The sequence below is a fragment of the Macrosteles quadrilineatus genome, unplaced genomic scaffold (assembly GCF_028750875.1).
Source record: "Macrosteles quadrilineatus isolate MER2022 unplaced genomic scaffold, UCM_ALF_1.0 Scaffold_1__1_contigs__length_201487025, whole genome shotgun sequence".
NCBI lineage: Eukaryota > Metazoa > Arthropoda > Insecta > Hemiptera > Cicadellidae > Macrosteles > Macrosteles quadrilineatus.
The window spans coordinates 131508068-131529579 of NW_026542594.1; the positions used below are offsets into that span (position 1 = coordinate 131508068).

The window sequence follows — 21512 nt, forward strand, 5'->3', positions numbered from 1 at the left end:
TTTTACAGCAATCTCGTAAAAAATTACACTGTTTCTGTGAGAGCGGTGACAATGATGATGTTTCCATGATTGCAGGAGACAATGATAATGTATGCAAGACCACGAGTGGATCCAACATTTTGCCGCAATCACGGAAGACAACAATTATGATTCCATGACCGCAGGAGACGATGATGATGTCTACAGCACCGTGGGGATATGTGCAAGATTTTACTGGGATCACGGCTTCTGCCTTCTTTAACAGCGATTCTTATTACCGTGTTTATATAAATATACGTATATTTAAATTCTATCTGTTAGTAATTTGGATAATCGGCAATTTAAATAGTTGGTGATTAAGCATCTTTTTATTTAATTAAAAAATAAGTAGATTTTATTTTATTGTATTTACAAAATATTCATTTTATCTTAATAGGTAACTCAATTTGTAGTTTCATAAATATTTAAAACTTTGCATTCCATTTGTTAGAATAATTCTCATGAAATGGTTTCATTCATTCATTGTAGTTAGTTAAGTAAATCACTCATAGATAGGGTAAGCTGCCAGGTTGGGTACAATGGTCATGCTGGACGGTCTCAACGGTTGCTTCAGTGGTCAGAGAGTGGATAGAGACAGAGACAGAATGTGACATGTGTTTGTACTTGGACTGAAGAGAAGATTTTTCACCATGTAGTCGTAAGTCAGACATTTATAGACATTAATTTCAAGGGTCATCAGCATCCCTTTCTCATTATTAATTATTCTTAGGGTCAGCAGTATACCTGCATATTTTCAACAAACTTTTATATTCAGTGTGCTGTACCATAGACAAAAAGAATGAAATATAGACTGTCAGCCGTGCTGCGGTTGCCATGGTTACCATAGGTTCCGGCGCACACCGCTGTAGTTTACGTAGCGCGTACGCCGTAACTACCGTGGTGCTCCAAGCGGTGTGCGCCAGAACCTATGGTAACCGCAGCACAGCTGACGGTCTATATTTAATTCTTTTTGTCTATGGCTGTACACAATTGTGCAATCCTGAACAAGCTCCAATATAGTACAGTAGTCACTAACTGAGGCTAATAGAGCCACTGCAGCTCAAATCTTCAACCCATCTGTGGTCTAGTGGTCAGAGCATTTTGAGGGTGGGGGACGTCGAAGTCCAGTCCGTTCGTGCCGCCAAGTATCTTGGTGTCATGGTGGACTCTAAGCTTAGCTGGCGGGACCAGATATTCCGAACGGTGGACAAGGCCGCTAAGGTGATCTCTTCTCTTAGCCGGTTAATGGCCAATGTCGGAGGTCCTCGTTCCAGTCGCAGAAGGCTGTTGATGTCTACAGTTCAGTCTGTGCTCCTGTATGGTGCGGAGGTGTGGGCAGACGCGCTCAATAAGGAGGTGTATAGGATGCGGCTTGCCAGAGTGCAGCGTCAGGCAGCACTCAGGGTAGCATCCGCCTACCGAACAGTGTCTGAACCTGCCATCTTGGTGGTTGCTGGAGTAATCCCCGTCAAACTTTTGGCGGCGGAGAGGAAAGCGATTTATCAGCGGCATGGAGAGGACCATGCAAAAATGGAGGAGCGCAACCGCACCTACCAGCTCTGGCAGGAGAGCTGGGAACAGGAGTCGCGGGGACGCTGGACCAGGAGACTGATTCAGCAAGTCCAACCATGGGTTGACCGACGGTATGGTGAGGTGGACTATTACCTTACCCAGTTTCTGACAGGTCACGGGTTTTTTCGGTCGTACCTGTTCAGGATGGGCAAAGCCATGTCACCCGATTGTATCTACTGCCCAGGCACTCCCGACGACGCGGAGCACACCTTCTTCCGCTGCCAGCGTTGGGAAGGTTCCCGCCTGGAGGCTGAGCAACATGTAGGGCAGTTGTTGGTGGACACGGTCATTCCGATGATGACGGAGGGTGAGGACAATTGGACCTGTATGTCACATTTCGTCCAGGATATTCTCCGCACAAAGAAGCTAGAGCTTGACCGAGATGCGGTCTAGGTCATAAAGAAATTGAATGCCAGAAACGGCGCGAGCCCTGAGGGCTTAGGTCACACGTTGACCTGACCTGAAGTAATGTGACAAACAATCCCAGGTCTGTGTCCAACAGAGTAGAGGGGGTTTTTTAGTGAGTAGTCTGACAAGCTCAGGAGTCTCACACTACAGGCTGGCTACCTGTGTGCGTAAACGCATTTTTACCTCCTCTCCCTTAAAAAAAAAAAAAAAAAAAAAAAGTGGTCAGAGCATTGGACTTTCAATCTCATAGTCCTGGGTTCCATCCTACCTGGCAGCAATATCTTTTTGCTCATTAAAAATTGTTTAAATATTAATTGTAACATTTTATTTTCATTTAAGGATTATTTAATTTTATTTGTAAGCATAATATTTATTTTTTAATACATTTCCTTTTGTCATAAATTGTGTTTTGTTATTTTTCACAGCAATCAAGTATCAGGAATTAGCATAAAATTTCAAGAGGTTAGAGTTAGGATTTTATTGTTTTAAAAGGCCTTAAATTTCCTCTTTGGCCTCAACAGTTGGAGATCAGATAATTGAAGTTATACTTAATGTTTATGATGTTTAAATGCAGATTTTGTGTCAGTTATTTAGAGGTTTAACCCAAACTTTGACCAAGGGCTAATGAAATCCAACTAGATTACAATGGGCACTCAGTCTATGAGGTCAAAAAGGTTCATAGTATAAAAGAAGCTTTTAGAGATAAGATAGGCTATGTCAATAGCCTTTTACTCATGTAAGTTAAGCCTGCATTTTTAGTCCATCATCTCTTGTTCAATTCTTGTTGTTGTTTGTACTTCAATTGTTTCGTACAAAATTAAGGATTTTTCTTTTTTTACATTAGAAAGCATTTATTTCCTAATAACAGCCAGTTGTTATTAGGTTGTTTGTTATTTTTCATGAATTACAATATGTCTCCAATACTCACTGTTCTATAGTTATATCTCTCGGACAGTCCCCGGGACTCTCGCCCGGGAACTCGTGGGGGTGAGTCTGGATCGAGTGAGGGTAGAAAATCTGCATCACTTTGGCAAAGTCTACACTTTGGACCAGCTCATTGATTTCCTCGTCATAAAAGTCATGGCTGAATATAATTAAAGTACTTTCTATATGACGTGCCTGAGCCAGACTCACAATCAAATGTCGGAGATATACTAGACGAGTGTGGATCTGCAACAATTAGGCAAACCATTTACTCATCGAAGGGGTTGATTTATAATCATTTTTAAAGCTTAGTACCTATTTAAATTTTATTTATAATTTCAAATTGTGTAAATGTGTTATTACTAGTAAGTTAACTATTATCTCTTAGAACAGTTTCTAAACTTAGAAAAATTATGTTCTTCTATTCTAGGTTTTTTAGGATACAACAACATTTTCTTCCCTAATATTTGAATGAAGAACTGTTCAACATACATTTTAAAAACAAGAATAGAATAGAATATTTATTGTTCTCAAGCTTGGGATTCGTAAGCTAACCTGTATGACAATGATGATGGTGTCATTCTGCACAGGTCCAAAGACATCTTCATTGTGAACAATCTGGGCAGAGTTGTATTTCATGATGTTCCGTTTGATCTCCTCTATCGTCAGCTGGTGAGGAACTTCACTGAAGTTGGACGTCAAGTGTTGGGACAGGTTGCGTGGACGGCTTGTCAGGAACTTGTGTAGCACCTGCGATCATTTAGGTAATTATTTGTCATGCCTTACACGATTGTAGATTACAAATTATGGTCATGTAAGTCTACTAAATGTTCATGTTGTAAAAGTACTCACCTGTGGTACCATACTGAGAATTGCTTGTGAAGAGTCGTTCTCAGAAACCTGATCCTGATGTGAGGAGCTTGATAGATTCGACATATGAAGTTGCAGCCAAACGAATGTAACCAGGAACAAGAATATGGCAGTGCGCAGACAGCTAGCAGTGCGACGGCGGCCTAGTGCATGGGGAGCCACCACAATCCTCACTGCCCGCCCACCTGACAAAACAAACAACAGTCATTCTGCTATCCGTCACTTTAGAAAAGCTCATTGATTCATTTATAATGAAGGCAGCTAAGTGTTGAACTGGAACTTGACTGTACAAGCTGTCATGTTAAAACTGATAATATAAGCATGTATAGGTATTTATTGTGAATGAAAATTTTTTTTTTCAAAAATGTGTGAAATTTTTTAAACTAGAAATTTAGGTGGGAAATCTGTTATCCAGCCTATCAATTAACCGTCTTAGTCCAATTCTCGAAGGTGACACATTGTACCTTAAGGCCTATAGCACACAAGAGCCTTTTTGTCAGCCGACTGTCTGGCTGGAGTAGGGTGGACAATCGAAAAGTCGTAAAGACTGTTTAGTCGCTGACTGTGGGTGCGCACACGCCGACTGTTGAGTCGTCTTTCGAGAGTCAAAAGGATGGATATGACAGAAACCGCTGTCATACATGCGTTACTGATCAGATTTCGTGCAAGAAAACGTAAAAGAAAATACTGGGTGCATCCAATTTATACTCAGAGAATCTTGAAAGGCCAGTTTTACCTATTATACTCAGATTTAAGAAAATATCTGGACAGATTTTTCTGTGTTTGCATCTGGGTCATCCCCAGTTATCCACCACTGCTTCAAATAACTCTCCCCTAACTCTTAAACTTTTTCACCCTACAAAACACTTGCACTTGTCGCAGCCATAACACACTTGACTGTCTTCGGAGCACACACACAACAAAACTCTGTCATACTGACAGACTTTTTAGTCGTAAGTGTGCGCGTTCAAACTTGTCTCTATGCCTTCTTTATCAATATGACAAGACAGTTGAATCGGGGAGCAGTCGGCGGGAAAATCGGTCAGCCCCAAAACGCCCCGATTGTCTGCAGACAGTCTGCCGACTACGGTCGGCCCGTGTGTGCCCTCAGATTTACCACTATGGAGCCGACTACGACAAAATTGTCAGCTGACAAAAAGTCTCTCGTGTGCGGTAGGCCCAAAGTGAAGATTTTAAAGAATTCAATGAAATAATTGCATATGATAGTTTTATTTTTCAATACAAGTTCCTCACAAACACATTGTATAACCCCAAGAAAGGATTTTGAGGAATAAGAAAAAAAGGTTTGTTCAGTACCTTGGTGTAGTTTAAAGAACAATAAATTTAGGTTTAGGGTAAAAGTTTATACAAACAAAATCCTATAAAAAAATTGTAAAGTTTTCAATTAATCTTTTAAGGTTTGTTGTTATGAGCTTAATTAACTGATAATGTTGCTTTAAACTTGTCTGAGTGTGACACAGTCAAAGTGTTGAAGGAAAGAGATAAGATAAGATCATGCTTACAAGTCAGTTCTGATAGCAAGTTCTGTAAGTCCATACCAATTATCCATCTAAGAACAGGAACATCACTAGATATCAATAATCAAGAGGCTTTACTTTCTCTTAGAAAATCAAATCTGTAGGCTACTATCAATTTTAAATAAATTCAAGTGTTTCTTACCTCGCATAGCTTGAAGCAAACTTCTGCGACTGAAAAAAAATGTAAACTTAGTTTATTTGAATAGTAAACTTTATAAACTTCAGTATAAGATATTTATAACAGATACTAATATATGAATATTTATCAATAAATTGCGTTGCACATTTTTTTCAAAAACTACATACACCTCTATTCCTAGGTGAAATGTTGGTTTTTTTTAATAGACCAATGATGAGGGTACAAAGGGGTCAATGGTACAAACTTCAATTTGATTAAAATTTTGTTTTTAATCACATTTAAAATCCATACTATTATATAAAAATCTAATGGTGTCTGTCTGTATGTGTATTTTTTTTTTTTTTCAAAGCCAGTGGCATTTCACGAGAGAAATGTTTAGTGAATGTGCCGAGGATTGAACCCGTCCCTCCCGCACCGAAGTCCGAGACGCTAACCACTAGGCTAGCAACACAACCATCCACCACCTATTAGTATTGGTGTATTACTAATAGGTGGAAAAACTACTCAGGTACACTTCCATATGTAGCCGTTGGGGGGTAACTGATTAATAGTGATTGATTGGAGGTGTAAAACTAAATTGAGCGTGCTGATTCTGCTACCAAATTAATTAATGAAGGACGTGTTGGGGACCAGAGGACGGAGATCTTTTACCCAGACCGGAAGCTTGCATAGCCAGCTTTGATTTATGCTAACACAACTAATTTACTAAAAACTATCCTTCCAAAACTTGTGACCTAGAAAATGACTGATAATGAAATGATAGACTGGTGATTGAACTACTTAAATAGGAAATGCCTAACAATTTATTGAAAATAACTATGGAAACTTCTGGGGAAAACGTGTTGCCCTAATCATGTTGAAAATGGTCCGAGCCTGAAGGGCTCGACCAGTAAATTTCCTAATTCCTACATTTCAAATGTCAGAGGACCCTTGTAGGTCTCCCCCCTTGTTGCTAACTAGCCTGACATATTAACCTAGTATATAATTTATAATTATTCTAGTAACTTAGCCATTTAATAGATTTTTCAGGGCGAGCAGCTCTTCTGTGGGAATTCTTGATAGTCGTTGGCGGTGAAGTGGGAAGAAGGTTGGGAAAGGTCGGTGGGGGAAGCCGTTCGCTTGCTCGCGGTGGGCTGACGAGTTCGCCATGCAGCCCTGCCACACGAAGCGCTGACACTATAAGAAATATAGCGTGCCGCTATGCGTCACACATATCTGTTGGCACAAACAACCGAATGAAAATATCAATCGATATATTGTTTGGTTAGTTAGGTAAGGTTAACCTAACCTAACTAACCAAACGATATATCGAAGTAAACAATTGAATAATCAATATTACTCATTAGGTTGTTTGTGCCAACAGATATGGAAGTGTACCCAAACTACTAAACCAACTGGGCTTGAAATTCACAAAAATATAGCTACCATACCAAGGACCATTATAGGACCATTCACACTTTGACACCGACCGTGGGCTTTGCCCCTTTGGCTTTAAAAGTTCTGAGGTGAGGATTTTAAAAGTAAATAATTGGTCTCCATGGCTGCAATGAGAATACTCAAAATGTTTACATTAGCTTTGACATTTCAATGTAAACAAGAAGAACTGCCAAATTGCATATTTCACAATTGAAGACAGCTGATCCAATGAAATTAAATATAATCTATAAGTATAAAAGAGGATGTTTGTATATTTGTTTGGCAGTGATAAACTCAGACACCGCTGAACCGATTGCCACGAAACTTGGTACATACGTGTAGAATTTCATGGAATAGGTTTATACACCATCAATTTCGTGATCCGTCCAATCGGCTCCTCCCCAGTGGCTCTGGAGTTTCCCATGTTAACCTTATGAGAAATGGAATTAATGAATCTTAACAGCTGTTTCAATTAAACAAGTTGGTTCTGTTCTATGATGTTCAATAGCATTAAAGTTACAAGGATTACCAACAGGGTGCAGCACTATTATTTCTTTTACATTTATGACAACAGCTAATTTGCAACCAAAAGGTGAGTGAGCGTAGCGAACGAACTTCAAACTGGAGGCGAGTTAGCGTAGCGAACGAGCTAACCTGAAGGCAAGTGAGCATAGCGAACGAGCTAACCTGAAGGCAAGTGAGCGCAGCGAACGAGCTCCAACCTAAATGTGAGTGAGCGTAGCGAACGAGCTCCAACCTAAAGGTGAGTGAGCGTAGCGAACGAACTTCAACCAGGACGTGATTGAGCCATGCGAACGAGATCATCTTGAAAATTAAGAAGTTAAACGGGGCAAAGCCCGCGGGTTACAGCTAGTATCTATATATAAAGCCAAAAGTACCCATGAACTTTTGAGGAAACTACAAGTCACACCCCCATAAACCATACACTTAAAATGTTCGTCATGACGAGAAACCTTGCCCAAAATTATCCATTATTTCTTAAATTGTCCTATAAGGTCGTAATTGATTTCCAAAGGGAACTTTCCATATACCTAATGTTAAAAATACATCAGCTGTAAGTATGTTTTGTTTATTTCAGCTTAACCTAACCAATCAATAGTTTTATTAATACTTATGAAGTCAAACGGGGTGAAGCCCGTGGGTAACAACTATTTTCCATAACTATGAGGTAGGTTTATTTTAATCTAAAGTTTTATCAAATACCCCCGCCGCAGCAAACCTGCAGACTAAGCGAATTTCCATTTGCCTGATTGGATTTACACTAAAATATCTCCTTAAAAATATCACATTTATTCCCTATTTAAATAGAATCAGTTTAACACATAGTTAGGTTTGCTGCAACAGGGAGGGTGAAAGTGTTTTTTTATGAAAAATGTTAATAGTTAGTAAGAAATAAAAACATTTTCCAAATTTGGGCAAAACATGTTAATAAACAAGCAAACTACAACAGTTTACTTATTCTCCATAAGAATAACATGAGAATTTTAAATTTACAATTTTTTGGAATTTTCTCCGTAACCATTAGGCGCATTATAACGCTTCAATATACTAAATTATTTGTTTTTTTAAGCTCTACAAAATTGTTTGGAAAGAAATTGCAAAATTTTATGTTTTTTGGGTCAAAAATGGGAAAAACCCATTTTTACCCCATAAAAGCCCCCATAAACCCCCGTTCCCATGGTCCAATCATGCTGGTTCGCGAACTCGTTCGAATAAACGTAGGTTCACAGGTTTGTACCAAATTTCATTAAAATCGGATCATTTTTGCTCGAGTTATCGCGCTAACGGACACATATATATATATATATAAATATATATATAAATATATATATAAATATATATATATATATATATGAATTTGAACGGATGGTGTTTTTGGCCTCTAGGGACCTCAAAACAAAAAAAAAAAATCGGTCCCGGGTCCAGGTCTTACCATGAGTACTACGGTAATAGCTTATTCCCTATATGGGAAATTCGCTAAAATCATCTATTCAAAAACTATGTCAATGATTATAGAAATAAAAACAATATTCTAAAAGCGTTGCTGTATCAACTCAGGCTCTGCTTTTGATTTGTTAAGTGTCTTAAGTCTTTTGAAAATAATGTTATTGATATATTTTCATGGAAACAGTAAGAAAATTACAATGTAGCCTATAGATGTTTTGTATGAATTTGGAGGCTACTTTAAATAAATTCGAACTGCTTAACATGTGCTGGATTAACTTAACATAACTTGCACATCACATTGTTTTTTTATAATGTCTATTTAGGTAAATTTAGTTATTGTGTTTTGCTAAGCCTATGCTTAAACTAAAGAATATCACCAATAACTAAATTATAAGTTGATTTTTGTGTTCCTGCCTGCCAGTGACTATCGGTGATTATCGTTTGGTTTGATTTAAATCAATTAGTTTCAAAATTACGATTTCTACGAATGATTATTACGTACGTTTATTCTAATTAATTCACCGTTTTAATACCCCGAGACTTGTCGTCTGAGTTCTAAAACCCGTCTTTGGCGGGCGTGAGAACCTAGTCTTGGGAGTAGGCTGATTTGAACAATCAGCCACGAATATTAGTGTAAAATTTATCTTAAATCATCTCACGTTAAATTATCCGTTCAATTAGATTAATTAGGCTCTGAAGACTCTGTAGGAATTGTTTTACGTTATAGTCTGTTCTATATTATTTACCTGAGCCTTTAGCTGATTATTTTAAAGTTCAATACGGGTATTTATATCAAATTGGCTAAGATAGAATACTCGTCGGTCCTACAGAGTTAATCCAAAAGTTAGGCAAAATTTACCAAAACACTTTAACGAAGGTGAGGATGAAATAGCTTCTACTGAGTGTCTGCAGGATTTCCTGAGCGCTTCTAGAGCTCTGAGCCTTCGATTAAATTTAAATAAATTGATCAGTCAAAGCCGTGACAACTTCGTATTGACCCCTGGATTTTTCTCGGCTCCTTCTGAGCACTCCGGGGAAGAAATTTGAGTGTGGCCGGTTCTAGGGGTAGGCCTAGCCTGACTTAGGTGAATACTAGTTTATTCCCCCCCCCCTAGAATTTTGTGTCACAAGCGTATTAATTTTTTACTAGTGGACCGGAGCACACGGAATCGTGCGCTACGCTAGCAGAGCAATAATAATTGAAATGACAAGCTAAAAACATTTACATGCAGTGCATGGATCCACCATAAATTCACCATTTTCAGCCTATCAGAGTGCTATTACAAAATATCCCAATTTTTTATCTTAGCATCGCGTAATTTCACCATTTCCGCTATTTTATGCGCACTGAAGTATACACACACACTTTCAAATATATTATCATGCAGAAAGTGCTTGTCTGCGACACATAATATTGCAATGTTTTTCATGAGGCAAAGTGCACGCTTACGTGAAACTATATTTTACAATGCAATAAGTGAGCTAATAGTACTGGACCACTATTATAGCGCACTTATAGCATAGTGGACTGCTTATAATACAGTATACATAGGTTTACGATGCATCATAATAAATGTAACACAAAATTTAGTTTTAATTGAAAACATTTTACTGTAAATGTTTATACTACATTTTTAAATACTATATTCCGAGTGAACACTCGATCATCACCTCTCAACCGGCCTTGTTTTTCTGTGTCACGGACCATGAATTTCAGCCCTTCAAACGATCGTGCACGGCTGCAGGCTACATACAGCTGTCCATGGCCAAAGACTTTTCATCTTTTCGTTTACAGAATGGCAGAATTCGTTTTTTGTAGAGAGGATTGCTCGGTCTGTTATAGTGTTGCTTGTTATAATGCTGTCAAAGTCATTGTATACTTCGTCAATAATATCTCCTGAGCAGATAACGTTCTGAGGAAGTTCAATTATATCATCGCCGAGATCAGAATGAATTGGATATGTCCCATCACCGATTTGTTTGAGGAAGCTTATAAAGTCAAGCTCAGATGGCAGCGCACGCATGTTTTGCGTAAGTGTGAGCTGTTTGATTCGTGGCCACTCTTCTAAAGATTTCACACATAGCTCAGTTGTAGCTGTTTGCCCAGCGTGGGGTACAAATAAAGGCCTTTTTATTTATTTATTTATTTTATTTATTTACAACAGGGAGCGTCTGCCTAAAGTCCCCGCATAGGAGTACGGCTTTGCCTCCGAACATTTTTTTGTGATTTTCGGGAACTGATAGGTCACGTAGCAAACGGTCAATTGCTTTCAACGCGTAAATCGGACACATTGAGATTTCATCGATTATAATCAATGCTGAACTCCTGATTCTATTGGCAACAGCACTATTAGCTTTGATAGATGATACCGATGACTCAGTGACAGGAATAGGCAATTTGAACTGATTGTGTAATGTTCTGCCTCCCACCAGCAAGCTTGCCGCTATGCCACTGAATGCGCACGGTAGACAGTCAAGACATTTTGAACGTAAATAAAACAGCAACGTCTTTTGCACATAAGTCTTTCCACAGCCAGCGTGCGCAGTGAGACAGAGTACTTTTTCGCCTTGTCCTTTTTCAATAGCACCAATAACTTCTGTAATGATTGTTTTTTTGTTCGTCATTGGCCATGTTGAACATATGATTGAAGCACTCGCCTTGTTCCATTACGTCGTAACTATCTATGTTTGTTGACTGACAGTTCGGAATTGGAAGCCCTAACTCAGCACAACTTGTGTTGTGAGTGATCAATATATCCTCAATTTCAAGAAGACCCAGATTATACGCTGCTTGAGAGCACATATCACAAAGTAAGTCTTCGCACAGATGGTCTTTGAACTGTTCCCATAGTGTGTTGCAATTTGCGGGTATATTAATACCACAAATAACTCCAAAAAGTTGACACAACTGTCTAGGAGACTTCGATGTTGTCGCTTCGGCAATAGTGTCTTGCCACTGGTTGTCATTACACACAATACCTCTTGCGTTAGCGGCGGCCAAGAATGTTTCGTGAAGTATGCCATCAACTGTAAGAATATCTTCAAAACCCTTCGCACCTTTGACATGTGTTAGCAGGAGACGTAAATTAAAAAGTTCAACATTCTTTGGCGACACATTATAAAGGCGCGTTACGACCTTTTGTCCCCCACGCTGTCGTTTACACCATTCTTTTCTGGTATAGTCCCATGAGTAATTTTGCGGAATTTCAATGTAGAGTAAATTGTTAGCATCAGAATCTCGTTGGTTAAGTCTGAAAAATGCCTCTAGTTTTGTTTGCTTTGGATTTGCTGCTGCGGCAGCTTTGTTGCCGTTTTGAAAGTATACAGTTTGTTGTTGCGGTAAGTGACAATCAAGACGTTCAATTTTGTGAGATTGGTGATGCATCTTGTATTCGAAAATGCACCGAGTGGCCTCTGTAGATCCCACATAACGACAACTGACGAAAGAGTCAATTTCGTCATATACGATCTGCGCTTGGTCGTCACGACTGAACTGTACGTTGGCGCAATCGTAACCCTTGTATATATATTTATACACATATTTGATTGACCTTACAGAGCTGCAAACTTCAGTGTTGATATGGCAGTTGAACTTTTGCAGGAGAAAAGGGTTATAAGGTACAACGAAGCGGTTGTCAACACTCTGACCACGAACATCAACAGTAACGCCTGTATCACGTCTTCTATATGTTGCGTACCCATTGTGGTTCTCATGCGTTGACTCGGAAAATTCTTTTTTGGGAACTTTTTGCTGCACTGGCCATCTCTCATACAAACTGAATTTGGGTTTAGAGAGCCGCACGGACCGTGTATCATATGGCTTTTAACTTTGTCATGAAGAGAGGGATGTAGCTCAATATCAGGTATTTCTGCAGACAAGTACTTGTCAATAACATCCACCTCACGGATACGATCTTCTTTGTCTAAAGTGATGAGGATATGGGCGTGTGGGAGTCCACGATTTTGGAACTCAATTGTATAAATCAGAGCAGCGACTTTGCCAAAAATTGGATCTTTCGTAATGTTGTCAATAAGTTCATTCAGTTTACAATGAAAGACGCGGACGACTAAGTCTGGACGGTAATGTACCGACTCGCCAATTGTTAAGTTGTCAATGATTTCAGGCCACTTCGGGTTGCATGTCATGGTGACGAATAGCGATGGCTTCCCAAATTTTTGCACTATTGCCATTGCATCTAAGTAGTTTTGATTCATATTACGTGGTGAGCCGATGAAAGATGATGGCAAAATTACTTGGCGGCCGATTTGAACATTTTCTTCCCCTGCCCTTCTATTGACAAAGTCGGTTATGTTGAGGTAGAGATCAGCTCGTAATTGTGGCTGTTGCTTCCGAATGAACTCTAGTCGTGTGCCTTCTATCCTGACATACATATCCACCAACCATTGCAGATAAAGCTTTTGTGAACGGTGCAAAATGCTGAATGGTCTCGAATTGCAAGACAGTATGATGCATATTGTAACATGGTTAGCTTTTGACGAACAGCTGTTTGATGGGCGGCATCGTGAGTCAAGTCAATGTGCCATCCAGAATCGCCATGGGGGAACAACAATGGATAAGTCAGTGGGTTAAGGGATGGCTCCAAAACGGAAACTCTTCGAACGCCATGAGACTTGTGCCATATGATAAGGTTGCGCTCGCCAGGTGGTGCACCATCTACAGCTTTAAATATAGCGGCGACATCAGTTTGAACGGCATCGTTGAATCTTCTATGATCGTCGTTTCGGTCTCTCTTCATGAACATACAGATGTCAGTTTCTACACCATTATTTTCGTCTCGATTTAATTCGGCCATAGTTTGGAATGACTGGACGAAAGGGTTTACATTTCCAAGATACGATGTCAACTCTCTCATCAAGGCCTCATCACACTTTTGGTTGGCGGGCATTCGCATTCGTTGCTGAATGGCAGTGTCAACATCATAAATGTAAATTTGTGCATACTTAGCAGTTTGCCCAGGTGATGGTGCTATAGTGCCGACGCGGTGATAGAACGTATCGTGGATTTTGAAGTTGTAGACACCGTTAATTAAAGATTCGTCTAGTTTAGCTTCAGAGCTGATCATGGCAAGAGCAGCGTTATAAGAGCGAATGTGTTTGAGGTAGTTTTGTGATTGCTTGCGAATAGAAGCATTCGGATGATGAATGTTTTCGATTAGCTCTTGAATGAATTGTGACGGTATAAATGGTGGAAAAAATACTTTACCCTTGTGGCAACACAGGAAAAAATTAGAAGCATTCCTGCCGGTCTTCTTCTTCTCAAAATGCCTCGCTGTACAGGCATCACAGGTCATTGATAGAGGTCCAATTGAGAAAGAAAAGTCGTTTTGGGGTAGCGTTAGGGCGCATTTGTAACCTAATAGTTGAGGTTGTCCAGGTTCATGTGTTGACTGTGATGAGTTAAGTCTATTACGCGCCACTGTTCTGTAGCTGCGGTCGTTATCACGATTACGCCTCCTGTTTATGTTTCGTTGTCGTCGCGTCGGAGGCATTTAAAAGAAAAAACAACAAATAAACAAATTATAGCTACACAAAACAACGATAAATGGACAAATTTAGGTTACTATCATGTTAACACGATCCGTCATAGCGACACAAAACAACGAAAAATACACACATTTAAGATACAACCATACTAACACGATCCATCTTGGGGGTTATGTTTACACAAACTCAAATAGTAAATAAACGTACTCAATGCGTTTCATTGAATTGAATAAATAACAGCAATTAAATTAAACAGCTGATAAAAATGTAAACAATTATATTCTCCATAAGGATAACATGGGAACTTTAAAAGCCACTGGGGCAGAGCCCAAGGGACTTTTTCAAAAATGTAAGGCCAGTTTGCAAATCTACGCGACACGCTCTTTCCAATGAGACGTCAATGGATAAAATCGGTTAAGAAATGGCGAAGGAGTTCAACCGACAAAGTTTCATGTCGCGTATTAATTATATAGATATAGACAATACGTGAAGGCGATATCTACGAAACACTACTCCTCCGTTAATAATGGACGGATTTTTACAAACGACGTGTCAAAATTAAGTATTTTTTGAGTAGATGCCCCCTTTCACCAATTCTTGTAATAAAAGTCCTCGGGCTTTGCCCCACAGGCCATCAAAATCCCAATGTATTTCTCATGAAGAAAAGATTTTGTTTACTTAAAACAGATGAATAATTTGTATTAATTACAGCTGTTCATAGTAAACACATGATACACACAAGAGCGTTCGTTTTCAGAGCGAGTTGGTGAGTTCGTTTTCAGTTTCGCTAACTGGAGTGGAGTGATTGATTACATTATCTTTGAGTTGACTTTAAGTCATTGGAAGTCTAGTTGGATTCTTTTTAGCTAGAAGCGGTTAAGGATTGGTGGAATATGTTTAAAGATGAACCTTTTTGGCTGTAGTGTGATGTAGGGATTTATACGTGTCGAATTTTGAGGTTAAATCAAAACAAACAAACTGGCATAATATTCTTGGGATTGACACTGCCAATAGTAAAATACTTTAAACTTAACTCTAGCCTACTTTTATAAAAGTACTTGGCCATCTAGAGCATATTTATTGTGAAATAGAGACGTGATTCCTAAAATCAAATCAACTAATGAATAAGTTGTTATTTAATTACTGTCCCGAAATTATAAGTGACGGTTGCTTTGGAAATAATTAATTATAAAAGTAAGACTAAATATTAAAATATTGAATCTTCTTGAAAAAATAATTTAGATCTTTATATTAATAGAGTAATGTGGTTGCTTTGACTTGGATACATATAAAATAACTGTTGCAACATATATACTGTATTAATGATCGTTTAGAAATCAAATACAGTTAAGTTTTTACATAGAAATCATATAAATGCATGTATACACCCGCCTTTTGGGTTTCAAGTTAGTGAACAGAATGACGAGATGACGAATTAAACCGTTTTAAACTAACACCCATTTAAATTATAATTAACAGCAGCTACTGTAATTGTATTGCTGATAATTCATTATTGCAATCAGATAAGTGTCATCAAATTTTGATAATTTATTGTTTGAAAAATAAATTAATTTAGTTACTAAAATAGATAAGAGATATAGTTATAGTTTTTTAACAAGTGGACTGTATTTAGTTTTATTTACATTAAAAGAATCACTTACTGATTTTGTTAAATCTTCTGAAATGGAATACATATTTTTCATAATTTTCTCGAATTTAGTTTTCATATTTTCTTATGGATCTTCATTTCTGTTCATTCCTGTCTTCATTTTGGCTTCATCACAGTCACAAAAGTCTCAGATGTTGTTTTATAAAACATTTAATTGTTGAGCATTCTTAGAGTAGCTAAACTGCTTGCATTCTAACAGTGTTGAAATTTTTAATCTTACTAATATTATAAATGTGAAAGTTTGTTTGTTTGTTTTTTTGAAGTTCAATCACGCATCACGCAATCACTGGACAGATTGGGCTGAAATTTGGCATGATGATAGCTCACATTCCCGATTAACATATAGGCATATTCTTATCTCAAAAATCCTTTCGGGCTTCACCCCAGTGGCTCTATAGTTCCCCATGTTAATCTTATGAGTATTCATATTTAAGGGGAATTAAAGAATTTAGTCAGCTGTTTCAACCAAAAAAGTTGGTTCTATGATATACAAAAGCATTAAAAAGTTATAAGATTTACCATCAGGGTGCAGCACCATAATTTTTTTTGCATTTCTGAAAACAGCTAATTTGAACTAAGCAGCAACAAAAAACTGTGATACGCAATGGGAACTGTCAAAGTAGGATTGTTTTCAGTTATGTTTATGTTTTTAATGTCATGAATAATTTTTGATAAATTGCGAATCTTAATAATTAATTTTTTTCTATTATTTGGGTGAAGTGGTAGAACATTATGGCTATGGTAGATGTGACCATTAGTATACCGTCAATTTAAAGAAGCAAATTTTATCAAACTTTGTCCTCCCCCATTGCAAACGCAAAGCTTGAGTATAACTGCAATAAGCATTTTAAACTTATATGCCAACCCCGTACGAAGGACGGGTACTCTGCTAGTGATGAAATATTCTTTTTAGATACAATGTGATATAATATAATATGATGTAATAGCATATGATAATTTTAATATCGATATGCATTGTAATTCAAGCTTTAATAATAACTAGATAACCCGTTGCTCGAAATCGAGCAAAACTGAAACTTTTATTAAAAGAATAAACAAAAAATAAACAGCAAGACCTTAATCAAAGAGTAACTCTAAAATAATTTATCTGACTGATTATAGAATATAAAAAATATGATGATGTAAAAAATATAAAAGTAATCTACAATATTTAAATTTACATTCACTCGCATACTGGTTTGGTCATCTCTTATGTATAGTAGGCGGGTGCACTCTATCAGCACCTAGATATGTCAACCACACACTGTAAAGTGAGCTTTTGACTTAATGTAGCTCAATTCCTCTCTTGACGCCAACAATTGCTACTCTTATTCTAGCATTGTTAAATTATTTCTACGATATGTTCTGTTTTAGGCGTGTTTCAATTGGAGGGCCCAACCCAAGTCTCTGGTTGGGAACATAAGAAGAGGGTAAGCAAATGGATCTAACGACAGATCTAGAATGGATACGCGTTTAACATTATTAGTATTGGAAAAAACTATACGATTTATTTGGCCAGGGGCTGCTTTGTTTTCAACTTTAAAAATTGCTGTGACACCTACATAGGTAGCACCATCGTAGCGAGGGAAGACACTTCTTCTGTCTCTTATTATGTACATAAGAATTTCACTTGACTCCTCGGAGCTCTTGTCCCTACATGATGTCTGCCATAGTCTTCAAAGATTTGCAAATGGGCATTCCCGCATATTTATTCATTGCATTTTTTGTTTGAATTGTGCTTAATTCTCCTATGGGTTCTAGTGACATTATTGTACTTACTTATATATCTATGCGTATTCAGGATCATCACCTTATTGAGAAATTAGAGGACCTACTCGGTGGTAAAATGTGTCATGAACCTTGAAATTGTCGATCCCCTGTGGAATTTTGTCATCTTAATCATGGTGTCTACTAAACCTGGTTTGAAAAATTCAAGGAGTTTTCCAGGAGAATTCAAGACAAATTCCTAAATTTTAAGAACTACTATCGGAACCCGTTCAACTAATCGCAACCCGCTAATAATAATTTATTTTTACTATTAATGATTATTTTAATTTAAAACAAAACTTTTCCAAAGAAAAATAAAAACAGTATAACTAGTAGGTAAGGCGACACCAGCTATCATCTCCTGCGATCGTGGGAATGCCGGTGAGCATATCTTGCAGTTTCGTCAACACAGGCAACCGATCGCGGCAAAACAGGTTCGCATATTCTATGATTTCAGCGACACCGATAATCGTCTCCCGCGATCGCGGCAATACCCGTAAGCATATCCTACGGTTTCGGCAACACCGATAATCGTCTCCCGCGATCGCGGCAATACCCGTAAGCATATCCTACGGTTTCGGCAACACCGATAATCGTCTCCCGCGATCGCGGCAATACCCGTGAGCATATCCTGCGGTTTCGGCAACACCGATAATTGTCTCCCGCGATCGCGGCAATACCCGTAAGCATATCCTACGGTTTCGGCAACACCGATAATCGTCTCCCGCGATCGCGGCAATACCCGTAAGCATATCCTACGGTTTCGGCAACACCGATAATTGTCTCCCGCGATCACGGCAATACCCGTGAGCATATCCTGCGGTTTCGGCGACACCGATAATCGTCTCCCGCGATCGCGGCAATACCCGTGACCATATCTCGCGGTTTCCGTGACACCGATAATCGTCTCCCGCGATCGCGGCAAAACCCGTGAGAATATCTTGCGGTTTCGGCGACACCGATAATCGTCTCCCACGATCGCGGCAATACCCGTGACCATATCTTGCGGTTTCGGCAACACCGAAAATCGTCTCCCACGATCGCGGCAATACCCGTGAGAATATCTTGCGGTTTCGGCGACACCAATGATCGTCTCCCGCGATCGCGGCAATACCCGTGAGCATATCCAGCGGTTTCGGCAACACCGATAATCGTCTCCCACGATCGCGGCAATACCCGTTAGAATATCTCGCGGTTTCGGCGACACCGATAATCGTCTTCCGCGATCGCGGCAATACCCGTGACCATATCCAGCGGTTTCGGCAACACCGATAATCGTCTTCCACGATCGCGGCAATACCCGTGAGAATATCTCGCGGTTTCGGCAACACCGATAATCGTCTCACACGATCGCGGCAATACCCGTGAGAATATCTCGCGGTTTCGGCGACACCGATAATCGTCTTCCGCGATCGCGGCAATACTCGTGACCATATCTTGCGGTTTCGGCGACACCGAAAATCGTCTCCCACGATCGCGGCAATACCCGTGAGAATATCTTGCGGTTTCGGCGACACCGATGATCGTCTCCCGCGATCGCGGCAATACCCGTGAGCATATCCAGCGGTTTCGGCAACACCGATAATCGTCTCCCACGATCGCGGCAATACCCGTGAGAATATCTCGCGGTTTCGGCAACACCGATAATCGTCTCACACGATCGCGGCAATACCCGTGAGAATATCTCGCGGTTTCGGCGACACCGATAATCGTCTTCCGCGATCGCGGCAATACCCGTGACCATATCTTGCGGTTTCGGCGACACCGAAAATCGTCTCCCACGATCGCGGCAATACCCGTGAGAATATCTTGCGGTTTCGGCGACACCGATGATCGTCTCCCGCGATCGCGGCAATACCCGTGAGCATATCCAGCGGTTTCGGCGACACCGATAATCGTCTCCCACGATCGCGGCAATACCCGTGAGAATATCTCGCGGTTTCGGCGACACCGATAATCGTCTCCCGCGATTTCGGCAACAAAAGCGGTAGTGTTTGGTTAGCCGACGATTCCGATGACCGGGCTGTGGATTCCCGGAGGTTTGGGTGGATTCCTGGAGTTTTCCAGGACATTTCAAGGTAAGATCAAATTCCCGGAGTTTTCCCGGTTTTCCCGAATTTCCCGGAGAGTAGACACCATGTTAATGAGCTTTGGAGCTGGCCGCCATGGTAAAGGCAGAATTGAATTGACAAATTTAATCCAAATAATTTCTGGATATAAGTCTCACAGTCCTTTTTTTAGATTGGGAGTTTCCGATAAGATCCTGAAGGTATAAGAAATGCAAGGTGTGTTCAATTAAGGTGAATTGCACAAATGAGGTAAACGAACCTTTCATTTATGGCAACTAAGAGTAAAAACTTAACTGTCTCGGCCATTCTTTTTTTGATTAAAATGTAAGCCACTACAATGTAAACATTTAACGTTCATTTGTCCGAGATTGGATGTATCACAACGGTGGTACCACTATGTACCCGTCAAATGTGCAATTGAGAGGTGATGCAAGCGGTCATGTTTGCGTTCCCTCCAGCCCCTCACAGTTCTTCGTCGTACTGGCAGCATTTGATTTTAAATTGAAATGAAATAAGAAAGTTAACCAAAAAAGTTAGCAAAAAAGTTAACAACAGAAAACACTATAAAAGAATTGGAATTTTGATACACATTGTAAATTACATGATCATATGGTAATGTAACGGATAACTGCCCTGTGAAACTCTTTATTATGAACCAGACTTAGTTAATAGATTGAATCAAAATATAATACAATATAATAAACAAATATAATATAATGTAAACAAAATATGATAAAATATACTGGAAGTTTTAAGTCCTGCAGTCTGTGGTTAACCTTAAAAAATATTTAAAACTACGTACATATGTTATTTGTAAACAAAAGGAAATGAGTTTGATCTAATGTCAACAGATAGTGCCGCCTTCCAAACTTTAGCCCTTAAGTGTACTTAAGTTGTGCCCTTTCTTAATATTCTCAGACGTATTTGCACATCTACGTGAAAATACCTTTGATTTGACACCTCAAACTTTAAAATCCATCAAGCCGTTATTGAGTTATGACTGTGAAAAGAAAACTGCTTGCGTATTAATATATACATAAATTGTAATCATAAACATTGGTTAATGAATTTTGATTGACTTGTTTGGAATAATTGAAATATGATTGAAATAAAGAAAACTAATAAATACTTAACATCTCGGCCCCCTTAAACTCTTTAGTTCAACAATACTCTGTAACGGATTAAACTAAAAAACAGAACTAAAAACAATGTAACTTTAAGAACAAAAAAATCAATAAATAATTAAATAATTGTTAAATAAAACTAAAGAAAAAACATAGAGGGTTTTGAAGCTTACTTAACTTAATCTACAGGAAGAAGCAGGGCCGTCCGAAGGGGGGGGCAACCGGGGCAAGCTGCCCCGGGCGGCGCAAGCGGCTGAGGGGGCGCCGCACCGCGGCTATTTGTATTAACATAGTATTAAAAATATGCGAATGCGACTATTAATCGTGGGAAGAGGGGGCGCCACGAGTCACTCCGGGTGCCGCCAACCCTAGGGACGGCCCTGGGAAGAAGGGAAAGCTTCACTATAGGGCGAGTGATAAGTCCTGATTTTGTGTAAACTTTAGCCACTCTGACTATGTTGTCTTTGGCTGTGAAGACTTTGGTGATGTGGCAGGAATAAATTAGGAGAATCTGTTGGTCTTGAG

At 39.2% G+C, this 21512-nt stretch overlaps 1 protein-coding gene across 2 annotated transcripts in view; it reads right to left on the reverse strand.

Moving 5' to 3' along the window:
- LOC128985087 (alpha-1,6-mannosyl-glycoprotein 2-beta-N-acetylglucosaminyltransferase) overlaps positions 1-21512 on the reverse strand; it is a 108480-nt gene that overhangs the window by 38645 nt on the left and 48323 nt on the right. For both annotated transcript variants that reach the window (XM_054404475.1, XM_054404469.1), the window contains exons 3-6: positions 5473-5501; positions 3775-3977; positions 3478-3672; positions 2927-3168 (exon numbers count right to left, since the gene is read on the reverse strand). In XM_054404475.1, the coding sequence (XP_054260450.1) occupies positions 2927-3168; positions 3478-3672; positions 3775-3977; positions 5473-5479 (647 nt within the window). In that variant the 5' untranslated portion in view covers positions 5480-5501. The remainder of the gene's footprint in view (positions 1-2926; positions 3169-3477; positions 3673-3774; positions 3978-5472; positions 5502-21512) is intronic.